The 11,972-nt window shown below is 45.2% G+C and overlaps 1 protein-coding gene across 2 annotated transcripts; it reads right to left on the bottom strand.

Moving 5' to 3' along the window:
* Positions 1–338: 338 nt before the first annotated feature.
* Positions 339–9,239, bottom strand: LOC125704168 (protein NDRG4-B-like). 2 transcript variants are annotated; one of them, XM_048969518.1, is made up of 17 exons: positions 9,100–9,239; positions 6,615–6,718; positions 6,482–6,520; positions 6,279–6,384; positions 5,982–6,102; positions 5,606–5,668; positions 5,389–5,449; positions 5,195–5,281; positions 4,973–5,029; positions 4,752–4,855; positions 4,582–4,638; positions 3,641–3,692; positions 3,391–3,438; positions 3,228–3,263; positions 3,059–3,110; positions 2,479–2,517; positions 339–1,610 (listed from the first exon to the last, which is right to left on the bottom strand). In XM_048969518.1, exons 2-17 carry the CDS (start codon positions 6,693–6,695, stop codon positions 1,525–1,527), a joined length of 1,089 nt encoding a protein of 362 aa, XP_048825475.1. In that variant the 5' UTR covers positions 6,696–6,718; positions 9,100–9,239; the 3' UTR covers positions 339–1,524. The 2 variants fall into 2 exon arrangements, with proteins under 2 accessions (XP_048825475.1, XP_048825476.1); XM_048969519.1 differs by lacking the exon at positions 2,479–2,517.
* Between the last annotated feature and the right edge of the window lie 2,733 nt (positions 9,240–11,972).

Raw genomic sequence — 11,972 nt, 5'->3', positions numbered from 1 at the left:
TTTTCATATAGCCGTGTTCACCACCACTTAGGAATGTGTTGATCTCATTTACAATGGCAGGTCAGAATTAATGTCTTCTCTTCCTGTAGATGTCTGAGGTTACCATTCTCTGCCAGAAGAGGAGAATGTGGGGCACAGGAGTGAGGAGATGGATGATGGAGTCTGTGTGCAGCAGCGTCCCTGATCACCCTGAGGCTGAGGCCATGTCTCACTATATCGTCCTTGAGAAAGGCAATGAATTATTTGAAAAACATTTCGGTGTATGTGACCTGCAGGGTGTGTTACAGCAGTATTCAGGGTTTGTGTTAGAACACAGCCAGCTTCACATCAGGTTTCTCTGTCCGCTCTGCCTGGCCTTTATTTGAGGTCACATCTCAGGATTGGGACAGCGATACATTTACATCCACAGAGCTGTGTAAAGAAGTGCAGTAGGTCACCTTGGAGTCACTGTGGGCGTGGCCATATTCAAGGGTGTGTTTGCTAATATAACCACCAGGACAACAATAAGAATAATCTAACACATTATAACCACCTTTGAATCTTTTGAATCACTAAAGGAAAGGGCTTCCTTATATACAGGTGTGTTGTGGGGTTTCCCTGATACAGATATAGGTTCAGAGTTATTGTGGGTGTTTCCTGGGTGCAGGATTAGAGCAGGTATTTGCCCAGGTGCAAGATTTGAGCAGGTATTTCTTGGGCACATGATTAGAGCCGGTATTTTCCTGGACAGAGGATTAGTGCAGGTGTTTCCCTGTCTGCAGGATTAAAGTGTATTTCTCAAGTATAGGATTTGTGTGGGTGTTTCTATGGGTAGAAGACAGTGTTTCTCTGGGTACAAGATTAGAGTATTCATTTCTCTGGGCAGAGAATTAATGCGGGTGTTTCCCTGGCTACAGTATTCAGGATGTGTTTTCCAAAGGCAGCTTACAGAGTTAAAATGATGCAACTGCAACTGTGTATGTTATTAACATGAGCTTTTGGGAAACACAGTCTAGAGCAGGTGTTTCCCTGGCTAGAGGATTAGTGAGGGTGTTTCCCTGGCTAGAGGATTAGTGAGGGTGTTTCCCTGGCTAGAGAATTAGTGCAGGTGTTTCCCTGGCTACAGGATTAGTGTGGGTGTTTCCCTCGGTGCAGGATTAGTGCGGGTGTTTCCCTGGCTACAGGATTAGTGTGGGTGTTTCCCTGGTTGCAGGATTAGTGCAGGTGTTTCCCTGGCTACAGGATTAGTGTGGGTGTTTCCCTGGGAAAAGGATTAGATCAGGTTTTTTTCTGGGTAAAGAAGAAGAATTGGGTTTTTCTTAGGTACACTGTTAGTATGCTTTTAACATTGTGGCACATGGAGGGTATTCATGAGACAGAGTTAGGCACTGGGCAGAATCTAAAAGATCTGAAAGAATGCTGCTTTTCTCCCTCATTGGAGAATAGGTGGTATGTAATGCAGAGAAGGTAAAGACGGACTGAGAAAAAGAGTCCATCATGGGGATGTCCGCAGAGCACCTTGCCCCCATCCCGCTGCAGGCTCACTTATGGGCCAGAACCATCCACGGAACCAGCACTAGTCAGAGATGCAGTGCGAGACCGGGCCAGACGGGTCATGCTAGCAGAGGGTACTGTAGACAGAGGGTGGGAGAGAGAATGACAGAGAGAATGAAAAAGAGTGTGGGAGAGAAAGGAAGAGACAGACTGATAGAAAGGATGATTACTTCATTAAGTAAATATTTGACTTGTAGTAATATATAGGGTTACATTTTTAAAGCATCCAGTATAACTCTGGTAATACAGCCTTTAATTAGCTACCACAGACTAATTTTCTGTTACTATTCAAAGTGTCTAAATTATTTCTTCTGTCCCTTCTCATATGGAGTATGAATAATCATGCTGCTATATCTCACATGATCTGCTGGCTTCAAGAGAAACACATAGAACAAACTCAAATGTCATGCCAAGAATCCTGACTTGCGTTTTGGATAAATAGGCAGACATGCGACAGGTGGTGATGGGCTGGCATGCGATTCGCTGTAATGGGCAGGCATGTGACACACTGTCTACCACTCAGAAGCAGGCAGGAAGGGGCAGGCCGGATGGGCTGGTGAGAGAGCATGGGGACAGTGATCACCTGCACTGTTAGAGCTTTTTCTCTGTCCACTCACTGCTCAGGACCAGCTATGCCACTCATTCCTCTGTACGTTTGCTTTCCATGTGTCTCCAGCCTTAGAGCTTAAACACAGTGATCTGGCAGGACAGCGCCTTTAGCTGAGGGTCATCATGGAATTGAATGGCATTCATTCCCATCATGCGGAGGGTCATACAGTGTAGGCTGCACCATGTGACCCTCCGCAGCGTTTTCTTCTTTCATGTCTTTGGGTCTGACTCCATGAAGGTAGTAAAAAAAAACACGATAAAGATCCAGGGAAAGGTACAGGGAATAGTGGAGGAATCAAAGGGTGAAATATAGAGAAAGATAAGAACAGGAAGTACCTGGACCTCCACTTAACCTTCGATCCCTTATGTGCGTAACTGGCCGATGCAGCAAGAAGGAAAAATGAGAAATATAAAGATCTAAGGAAGGTCTTTCAGCAGGGGAGCAGCGAGACGCCCCCATCGCGCCGTAACACCACGACGCGACAGTAAGGCTCCTCCAGTGCAGTATACTGTACAACTGGAGGTCAGAGTGCCCCAGCACTGGACTGGACTGGGCCCAGGGACCCAGTGGACTGTTTCATGGGAACCGGGGCAAGTTCTAGGCAGTACAGGGGTGTTGGACAGATGGGTGCTCACACGTGTTAAGCAAACATGTATTAAATATGTGTACATAACAAAATGCACAACACATACACAGACATAGATGTTAGAAATTATACCTACACCTGTATACCCATAGGTACAGTAGAAACACATGCACACAAGCATCCATGTGTGTACATACAATATTTCCATGCCAAGGTGATTTTGATTAGACAGGTTTCCATTCATAGGATGGTCTCCACTGCAGGTTCACCACATCAGCACGCTGACGTGTGTTTACAATGAAACAATTCACTGTAAGTGATGTACTTACCGTAGCCCATACCCTGGAGAAAGTACTTAAAAGCTTCAGTCAGTTTTCCAGGCTGAAAACGAAATAAACAAAAGAAACCAAGAAGACAAAAACCCTGTGAAATAAAATTGCTTCCCCCAGATGTAAATGGATGAAGGGGAATTATGGTAAAATGAGTCATGTCTCTGACCTGTGTGATCTGGGGCAGCCCTCCGGAGTCAGCCATCTTGAGGATAAAAAAACACGAGATTAAAACGGGGCTTTGATCTGGCACACGATAGAGCGCCAAGATATACTGCGGGATCTTCGTGACGGAATTTAGAGCACCATCTATGTGCTGATTTTCCTCTCACCTTGAGGAAAGTGGTATTGCTGGGGTCCAGTTTGGCATTGCATTCGACCTTGATAAAAGAACAGGGGCCAAGGAGGTCAACGAAGGCCAAGGCGATGACTTAGTGAAAGAAGCAATACAGAAAAATCTAATAATAATATAATGATAAAAAAATAATTTTAGGAGAGAGACTGATGGCTCAAAGGAGGAAGCTGCAAAAACAGAGACAGGTGGGGTCTTGAGAGATGTTCCTCAACATAGAGCAGACTCACCACTCCTTCTTCAGCAGGAGCATTGTCACCAACCACCAGCATCACTGGGCAGCTGAAGGACAGCATGCATGGACACACGCAGAGAATGTGTAAGGGCTACCTGAACCCAGAATTATCTCACAAAAATGACTCTTGAACATGATGAAATACCTTGTCAGTAATCAACGGAACAGATGGAAGACAAAGAGACACCACATTATCTCTTTGGGCAGAGGAGAAAGTACCCAGAACAACCTCTAAGACCTTAGCAGCTGCGGGGATATCTTGTGTTTTTATCTATGCTGTTCTGTAAAGGCTGAGAGAGCAGCCAGGAGCATTGAGAAAGGATAGACCTTCGCCAGAACATAGAGTGGTATCCCATTCCATCCAGGCTCACCACAAATCTGTACTGGATAAGCAGTTCTGGAGGCTGGATCGATCACTGGATTGTGCTTGTGTCACACGCAAAGGAAGTGATGCAAGTAAAAAAAATGTAAAAAGGCCGACGGCAGCAAGGCACAGAGGATTTAATATCGGGTTGGGGGGTGAGCAAAGAGGAGCACATGCAACTAAGGACAACATGGAAGAGAGACAGCAGTAGTGATAAGGACGTCCAGACCAGGACAGGAAACGAGAGAAGCTTTTATCGTGACACCCAGGAAAGCTGCGAATATTCAGTGCGGACATGCAGGCTTGCACACTCAAGCACTCTCACGCATCTGGTGTGACACTCGTGCTTGCACACTCACACGCTCATGCAAGAAATCTTGCAAGAAATCTATATTATTCCCTTATAAACTTAAAATGAGCTGCATCAAAAGCACTGGGGCAGTCTGCAAGATCCATTGCTGACTATTTACAAGGTCATAACACTGTGCTGAATATATGTAAATATGTGTGCAGATTTGTCTCGAATTGAAAATCTCACTCCAGCCAGCTGACACTGACTCTCACACACTCACCGCAGCGTCTTTGAATTCAGCACCGACCCGGATCGATTCATGTCCAGACTCCGCCGGCTGAAACAAGAATCACGGTCAGTGTGTGCACTTTCACACCACGTATGTTTGTACCCGTGTAAGTATGAGTGACATTGAATGTGCATAACAATGAGAGCATGTGTGCGTTTCACCTGTTGTACATGTTCCAGAAGAGTTGTAGGTTAGACTTGTTAATCGTACTGTTGATTTGCTGTCTGTAGCTTCGAACCAGCTCTGTGTTGTTTGTCAGCTCCTCCTGTGGACAGAATTGGAATTGCAATAGAATTTAGCCTAACGTTAGCAGAATATAGGCATTTTTTTTTCAAAGAATCACTGGTTCTAATTCCCACATGTAGGTGATTGTGCAGCACACCTGGCTGAAGAGATGAGGCAGGATGGTATCTGGCAAAGTGCTGGTTAGCCCTGTGAGCTAAGAGAACAGAGGACAGAATGTCACCCAAAATTCCCAGTAAGCCTTTGCCCATTTTTATATTTATCAATAAACAATGAGTGACTTCACAGTCAGACTGAATCTTCTGAAAGACGATGTGTTTTCTATGTGATCATTGATGAGTCTATTTTGTACAGTACTAACCTTACCAGTAGCCCAGTCAATCCAGCCTTTGCCACTGGGATCGATGTTGATCAAAACCAGACCCTCCACCATATCTGGAAAGAGGAGCTGGGGAGAAGGGATTTTAAGGCAAAGAAGACGTGGAAGTGCAGGGTGAGAGCTGGAGATATTTGCACAGCACGTTCTCTGCTATGGCATGAGAGCCGTCATCTCACCGAAAATCTGGCCAAGATGTAGGCTCCTGCTCCGACTCCAATACCCAGAATTCTCTTGATTCTTGCATCATGGGAATGAGGAACAAAACACAACATCACCACACCATTCAATATTAGCTGCCTGTCCCTCACCTCATTCTGTCCCCATTACCAAGCTTCCTTTTTCATACCGGTCTTTAATCCTACCCAATCTCCCAGCCCCACCCCCTGGACTTACCCAAAGTGCTGGACCACACTGGGCAGCATGCCTGCAAGCTGATCCATAGTGGGATACTGGTACCTGCAGAGAACAACAAGTAAAGACTCCAGAAATACTCAAAGCAATGAGACCCAACAAAACGCAGTCATCTCAATCAATCAGAAGAATGACAAGAAGCAAAAAAAGGCATTTTAGCAAATCCAAGAGCAGAAAGCCACACACTGGCAGGCCTTTCAAATAACCCCAGAACACAACACATAACTGCAGGCCTCTCAATCAATCACAGAATAAAATACACAGCTACGGACTTCCAATCTGTCCCAGAGCACAATACACAACAGCAGGCTTTCTTTTCAGTAGGCTGAATGAGAATATGCGATATCTGAGAACATACCCCTGTGACATCTGAGAGGCCCCAATCTGCTGTCCAGGGGCATCTATATGGCACACCATAAAGTTCTTCGTGATCTCTTGCATGCCGTTGTAGTTGAACAAGGCGTTGAAGCACAGCTTGTCTGTGGAGAAACAGGTGGGCCTACGGGCTCACAGAGAACTTTCCACAGGCAAACGAAACAGCCAAGAGAAGACATGTCCAATCTATCCCTGTACTTTTTTTTCAAATTTTCCCCCCTGCTGGCCAACTTCAGTTCTGCAGCCTCTTCTCTGCACACGCTTTGGGGTATGTACTTACGATTCAGCCCCACGTCGTGGTAGGTCAGGATGGCAGGTTTGTTTGCCCTGGCCTCCCCTTGGGTCGCCGCATGCAGCCACCCAAAGGGAGTCTCTATGTTGTGCTCCTAAAAGACGTGGCCACAGAAAGCATTACTGCAGAAACACGCGTGTGCATGTGGATAAACGTCTCCTTTGGGTCGTAGTCCCATCTTTCTTCAGTACCTTCCATTCTCCCACAGAGATGAAAGGCTCACAGTTTTCCTGTTGAGACAGACACAAATATCACAGATTAAACTTGCAAACTCCCCCCTCAGATACTCACTGCCACACATGCGCGTTCACACCTCAGGCTTACCATGTCTGTCTCCTGACCTCCTCTCTGCTCAGCCAGCAGAGGCTTCTCCTCGGTGAACTGGTGCTCCAGCATCCGAGCCATCCCTGGAGAGTGACCTGGAACCACTAAAGCAGTAGGAGAGAGTGATAGAGATCCTGTCCATCATCATCATCATCATCACAATGCAAAGCATGTTTGAGAAAACCTGGGACTTTCATACCAATGAAGAATCAGACTGAGAATCAGAGGACAAAACTGGTCAAACTCATATAAATATAAGGTAACACTTTACATTAACCGCACCCTCAATGTATATTAAAGCTGTTAAGGGATGTTAAGGTATACTTGCATGCTGCTTATGAATGTTCTATGAATGCAAAATGAATGCATTATGAAGGTGCACTTAATGTAAAGCGTTACCAAATATATTAACAGGCTAAATTTAAGGTTAAGAACAGGACAGTGCTGGTGGATAGCAAACACAAGGGAAAATGGTGGAAGGACAGACTGGAAAATGAAGTTCCACTCCCTGAGGGAAATAATCAAACTCTGATGTGCAGCTGAGGTCAGTGAACAGACTGGATTAAGAAGATCAATATCAATTAACATTTCCGTCGAAGAGGAAAATAGCACGGAGCGCGACACGTTACTCTGCGGCCACGTGCGACAGAGCACAATGTTCACAGATCTGAAATATCAGGCTGATTTCTTTCTATTAAGGTGTTTATTTTTCTCCCAGAAGACAGACGAGGCAGAGCCATAGATCTGGATATTTGATATTCTTTACTTCATTTTGTCATCCAAACATAGTACCTCTCACTAAGACTGAGTTACTCCTCTGCCCAACTCAACTAGTTATAGATGTACTAGCTCTAACCTTCATCATCTCACCTTACTAACCTATCTATAAAGGCCTACATCCAAACCTACACCAGTGTTGCTAGTCTTTGGTGTGAGGGGCTATTAGTTTGACAGCTGACGTCTGGTCCTGAACATGCTCTGAATTCCAGTGAATGTGAGGCTTCACTTCACACAAGGGCGTGACTGCCAACTGAAACGGGAGAGAGGATGTGGCTGAAGCTGCCGAGGTGAAACTCAGTGGCAGTCAAGATGAGTCCAGGTGCGGACATGGCCTTTAAAGAACACTCAGAGGCGGCGTGAGCCAATGAAGACACGGCCAACTGGGGCTGCTGGGGATGCGGGCTTCCATCAAACCACTCCAGCTGCCGCCCTGAGCTGTACGGCCTGCCACTTTCTGATGGGAAATGGGAACGATCAGACCAAGAGGTCAGGTTTAGGACAGAGACAGGAGCTCGTGTTCTCTTTGCCTAACTATTGGTGTTAAAGGAAGGAAGGTCATGTTTGTCATTAGCCGAAAAAATTCCATTGTTATTATTCAGCATTACCGTTGTCACCAATCTCAGAGGAATAAACAGACACGTGTAGCACAGAGAAAGTCATGAATCCCATAGAAATAAATGGACATGTAGCACAGAGAAAGTCATGAATCCCATAGAAATAAATGGACATGTAGCACAGAGAAAGTCATGGATTCCACTGCAATAAATAGACACGTGTAACACAGAGAAAGTCATGGATCCCACAGAAATAAACAGACGTGTAACACAGAGAAAGTCATGCGGCACAGAGAAAGTCGTGGATCCCACGGAAATAAACAGACATGTAGCACAGAGAAAGTCATGGATTCCACTGCAATAAATAGACACATGTAACACAGAGAAAGTCATGGATCCCACAGAAATAAACAGATGTGTAACACAGAGAAAGTCATGCGGCACAGAGAAAGTCGTGGATCCCACGGAAATAAACAGACATGTAGCACAGAGAAAGTCATGGATCCCACAGAAATAATCAGACATGTAGCACAGAGAAAGTCATGAATCCCATAGAAATAAATGGACATGGAGCACAGAGAAAGTGGTGGATCCCACAGAAATAAACAGACATGGAGCACAGAGAAAGTGGTGGATCCCACAGAAATAAACAAATGTGTAGCACAGAGAAAGTCGTGGATCCCACAGAAATAAACAGACGTGTAACACAGAGAAAGTCGTGGATCCCACAATAACAAACATATATGGAGCACAGAGAAAGTCGTGGATCCCACAGAAATACACAGTCATCTACAGCACATAGATAGTCATGGATCCCACAGGAATAAACAAACACCTACAGCACAGAGACAGTCCTGATATGGGTCCCACATAAATAAAGGAACAACTAAACCAAAGTATTATTTTGTTAATATTGTGTTTTACTGTGGGCTCCAGGTTCAGTCTCCACACATAAATCCAGCTTTTAGGGCTCTGCACTGGGCAGAATGCCCACATGCAGTAGGGATAGCAGACCACAATCTCCCACCCCCCTGTCACCACCGTAATCTCCACAGCCCTGAGTAGCCACATGTTTATGAAAGATATGCCATCTATGGTCGTATGTTTATAGAAGAGAAAGAGCTCCCAGAGGCAGCAATGAAATCTCTTACCTGCTGCAGTACTTCGTGCTTCTGCTCCGGCTACGTGTGTGTATGTAGGAGAGTGTGGCACTGCCCGTGTTTTTCTGATGCTACGTGCGTGTCAGCAAGATGCTGCCTGGCCTATCAGCTCCTGCATCTGCTCTGCGAGCAGGAGATCCCCAGTAACACAATGAAACCACGTACTGGCCCAGATGAGTCAGCATGGCACATTCAGTGGAGTTGGGGGGGGGGGGGGGGGGAGAGACATCATACACCAGCCTGAGGGAGAGAGGAGAGGAGAAAGAAGAGAATGAGAGAGGAGAAAGACATGCAAAAGAGGTGGAAGGAGAGGAGGAGGAAGGATGGATGTAGAGAGAAAGAAAGAACGAGGAGGAGAAAGATGTAACACAGCAGTAGGGAGCATGCTGACTGAATCTGCTTTGGAGCGAGATGCACGCTACCCAACATCCTCCTGAAACTGCATCACACACACTCACAGGTCCAGCGATCCGTGTGAAGCTGACAGCCACACAGCACTGGTAAGCTGTGGGAGGTGCTGAGGACTCCGAGTTCCACCTGAATCTGTCATCTGTAAAGGACAGGCTTATTGCACGGCCAATACCTCGGAAGATAGATTACTCTGGTCTGTGCTGAATGACAACAAACCCTGTTTGCGCTTTTAAACAAACATCACGCCGTGCCCCACAAATTCCTCACAGTACTGTCTGCATTTCAAGATAAGATTTAATTGTGTTAATTGTTTGAGAATACGGGGCGGCTGTTTGAGAAAAGCAGGTACGACATCACAAAATCCTTAACTAATGCTTTAGCCCGGATTTATGGGAGAATGGTGTCATTGATGAGAAAAGAAAAACAAAATTAAATGTTATCAATAGCCTAGAGGTGGACTGGCATCCCATCCAGCATGTTGTTCTGTTTGTGTCATGTGCTGCTTGGGATAGGTCATGACCCTGTACTGAATAAGCTTTGATGGATGGATGGATGGATGGATGGATGGATGGATGGACGGACGGATTTAATTAACATGTCAGTCTAAGGGAAGAAGCACGAGTTCATCACAGAAACCAACTGCAAACAATACAGACTGGAGTAAAGCTTTGCACTGAACATGCATACTTCCTATTCATTCTACCATGTTCCATCACTGTAATACCAGAAGGAAACTTCCTTTGGGATTCGCAGAACATCCCATATAGGACAGCAAGGACAGATTTTCACAGAACACCAGGAAACTGCCATTGCAACTGAAACTGCAGCCAAGTAACCTTCCTTTCCAGGCCTGGGTTCGACACGCCAGCTGTCGTTTTCACATTGTCTGACTGCGCTTCAGCGTACAGTGCGAATTTATGGACTGACACACATGAGAGGCACTGACAAGTGACTTAATCTTTGCACTAAACATTTACCTCAAATATAAGTTTTTGGTCTTTCTTAGTTTACATTCTAAACTGCAATGTCTAAACAGTATGCACCGTTTTGAATTTGCACGAAAATTTAGCAACTTTGTTTTGTGAATTACAGAAGAACTGCGGATTATGCATGAAATATTTCTAGAACAATATAGAAATATCAAAGAAAAATATAGTAAAATAGAACAGAATAGATTAACTTTATTGTCATTGTACATTGTAATTGAAGGGGATGTAACCTTAGCCCTTCTGCTGTGATGAATTAATACCAGACGCCTCCTTACACCCAATCTGCCCAGCAACCGACCTTACATGGAGGGTTCCTTCAGAGGAGGCTCCCCCTGGTGGTTAACTAAGAGAACTGAGAGAATCGACCCCTGCTCATGTGTCGTTCTCCTGAGATTCTTAAGATGTCCTCCACAGATCCTCTACACTGACCTACTAAACACACCCCTGGGACAGTAGGAGCAGGTGACATGACATGCAAGTGGATAAAACCTAGTGTCACATGGAGAAAGTACAGCCATGTCGTTGCCTGGTTTGAGGGAGGCAGTGTGAAACGTTGCAGGAAGCAGGTGAGCATTCAGTTACTTCTTTTGCCCCTTTCATTAAAACAGTGCAAATTCCTTACATCAATTTTGTCATTGATTTCCTTTTCATGCTGTCTAGTCAAACAAAACAGGTAAAATATTATATCTAAGAGAGTTTCCATTTGTCATGACAATGTTTAGTTGCAGTGTCTCAGAGGGTAGCCCCGTTGCTTCACACCACCAGGATGTAGGTTTTAATCCCACCCACACCGTGTGTGTGTGTTGAGTTTGCAGGTCCTCCCCGTGTCATGCAGGTTTCCTTTGTCTACTCTGGCTTCCTCCTTCATCATAAACATATTCAGAAGAATCAGTGACTATCAACTGCCTACAGAGTATGATTGCATGTATGGATATATGTGCATTGTGATGGACTGGCATGTACCACAGCCTTGTGCCATGTGGGATGGGCCCTGACCCCCATCCACGTGAATCCGAAACTTTAGTAACCTAAATAAGATAAGCGGTTACATTGATGGTGTCGGGGGGGTCGCTAGAGCTGTTTTAGGGGGGCTCATTCATTTTCATGAAAATCTAGACCCTCGTAGTAAATGCTTACCCCCCTTTTTCATAAATCTCTAGCAACGTTCCTAGATGGCGACAAGCACAAAGTATGAGGTCAGGGTTACAGGTGTCTGTCAGCATTTAGCTTTGACGTATTTAAAGCTTTTGCATATAAACAGACGATGTTTCCTCATTATATGTATGTAGATTTTAGGTATTAAAAATAGAATTGATTATGACAGCTTTTAATTAGGACACCACGGTGGCTCCGTGGGAAACGCTGTCACCTCACACCCCCAGGGCTGCCCCCCCCACCCCTATTGAGTCCCACCCCTATTGTGTTTGTGGAGTTTAATTGGTTTGCATGTTCTCCACCTGTTGT

This window comes from Brienomyrus brachyistius, chromosome 11, assembly GCF_023856365.1.
Source record: "Brienomyrus brachyistius isolate T26 chromosome 11, BBRACH_0.4, whole genome shotgun sequence".
Classification (NCBI taxonomy): Eukaryota; Metazoa; Chordata; class Actinopteri; order Osteoglossiformes; family Mormyridae; genus Brienomyrus; species Brienomyrus brachyistius.
This window is presented reverse-complemented; position numbering and strand designations above follow the sequence as displayed.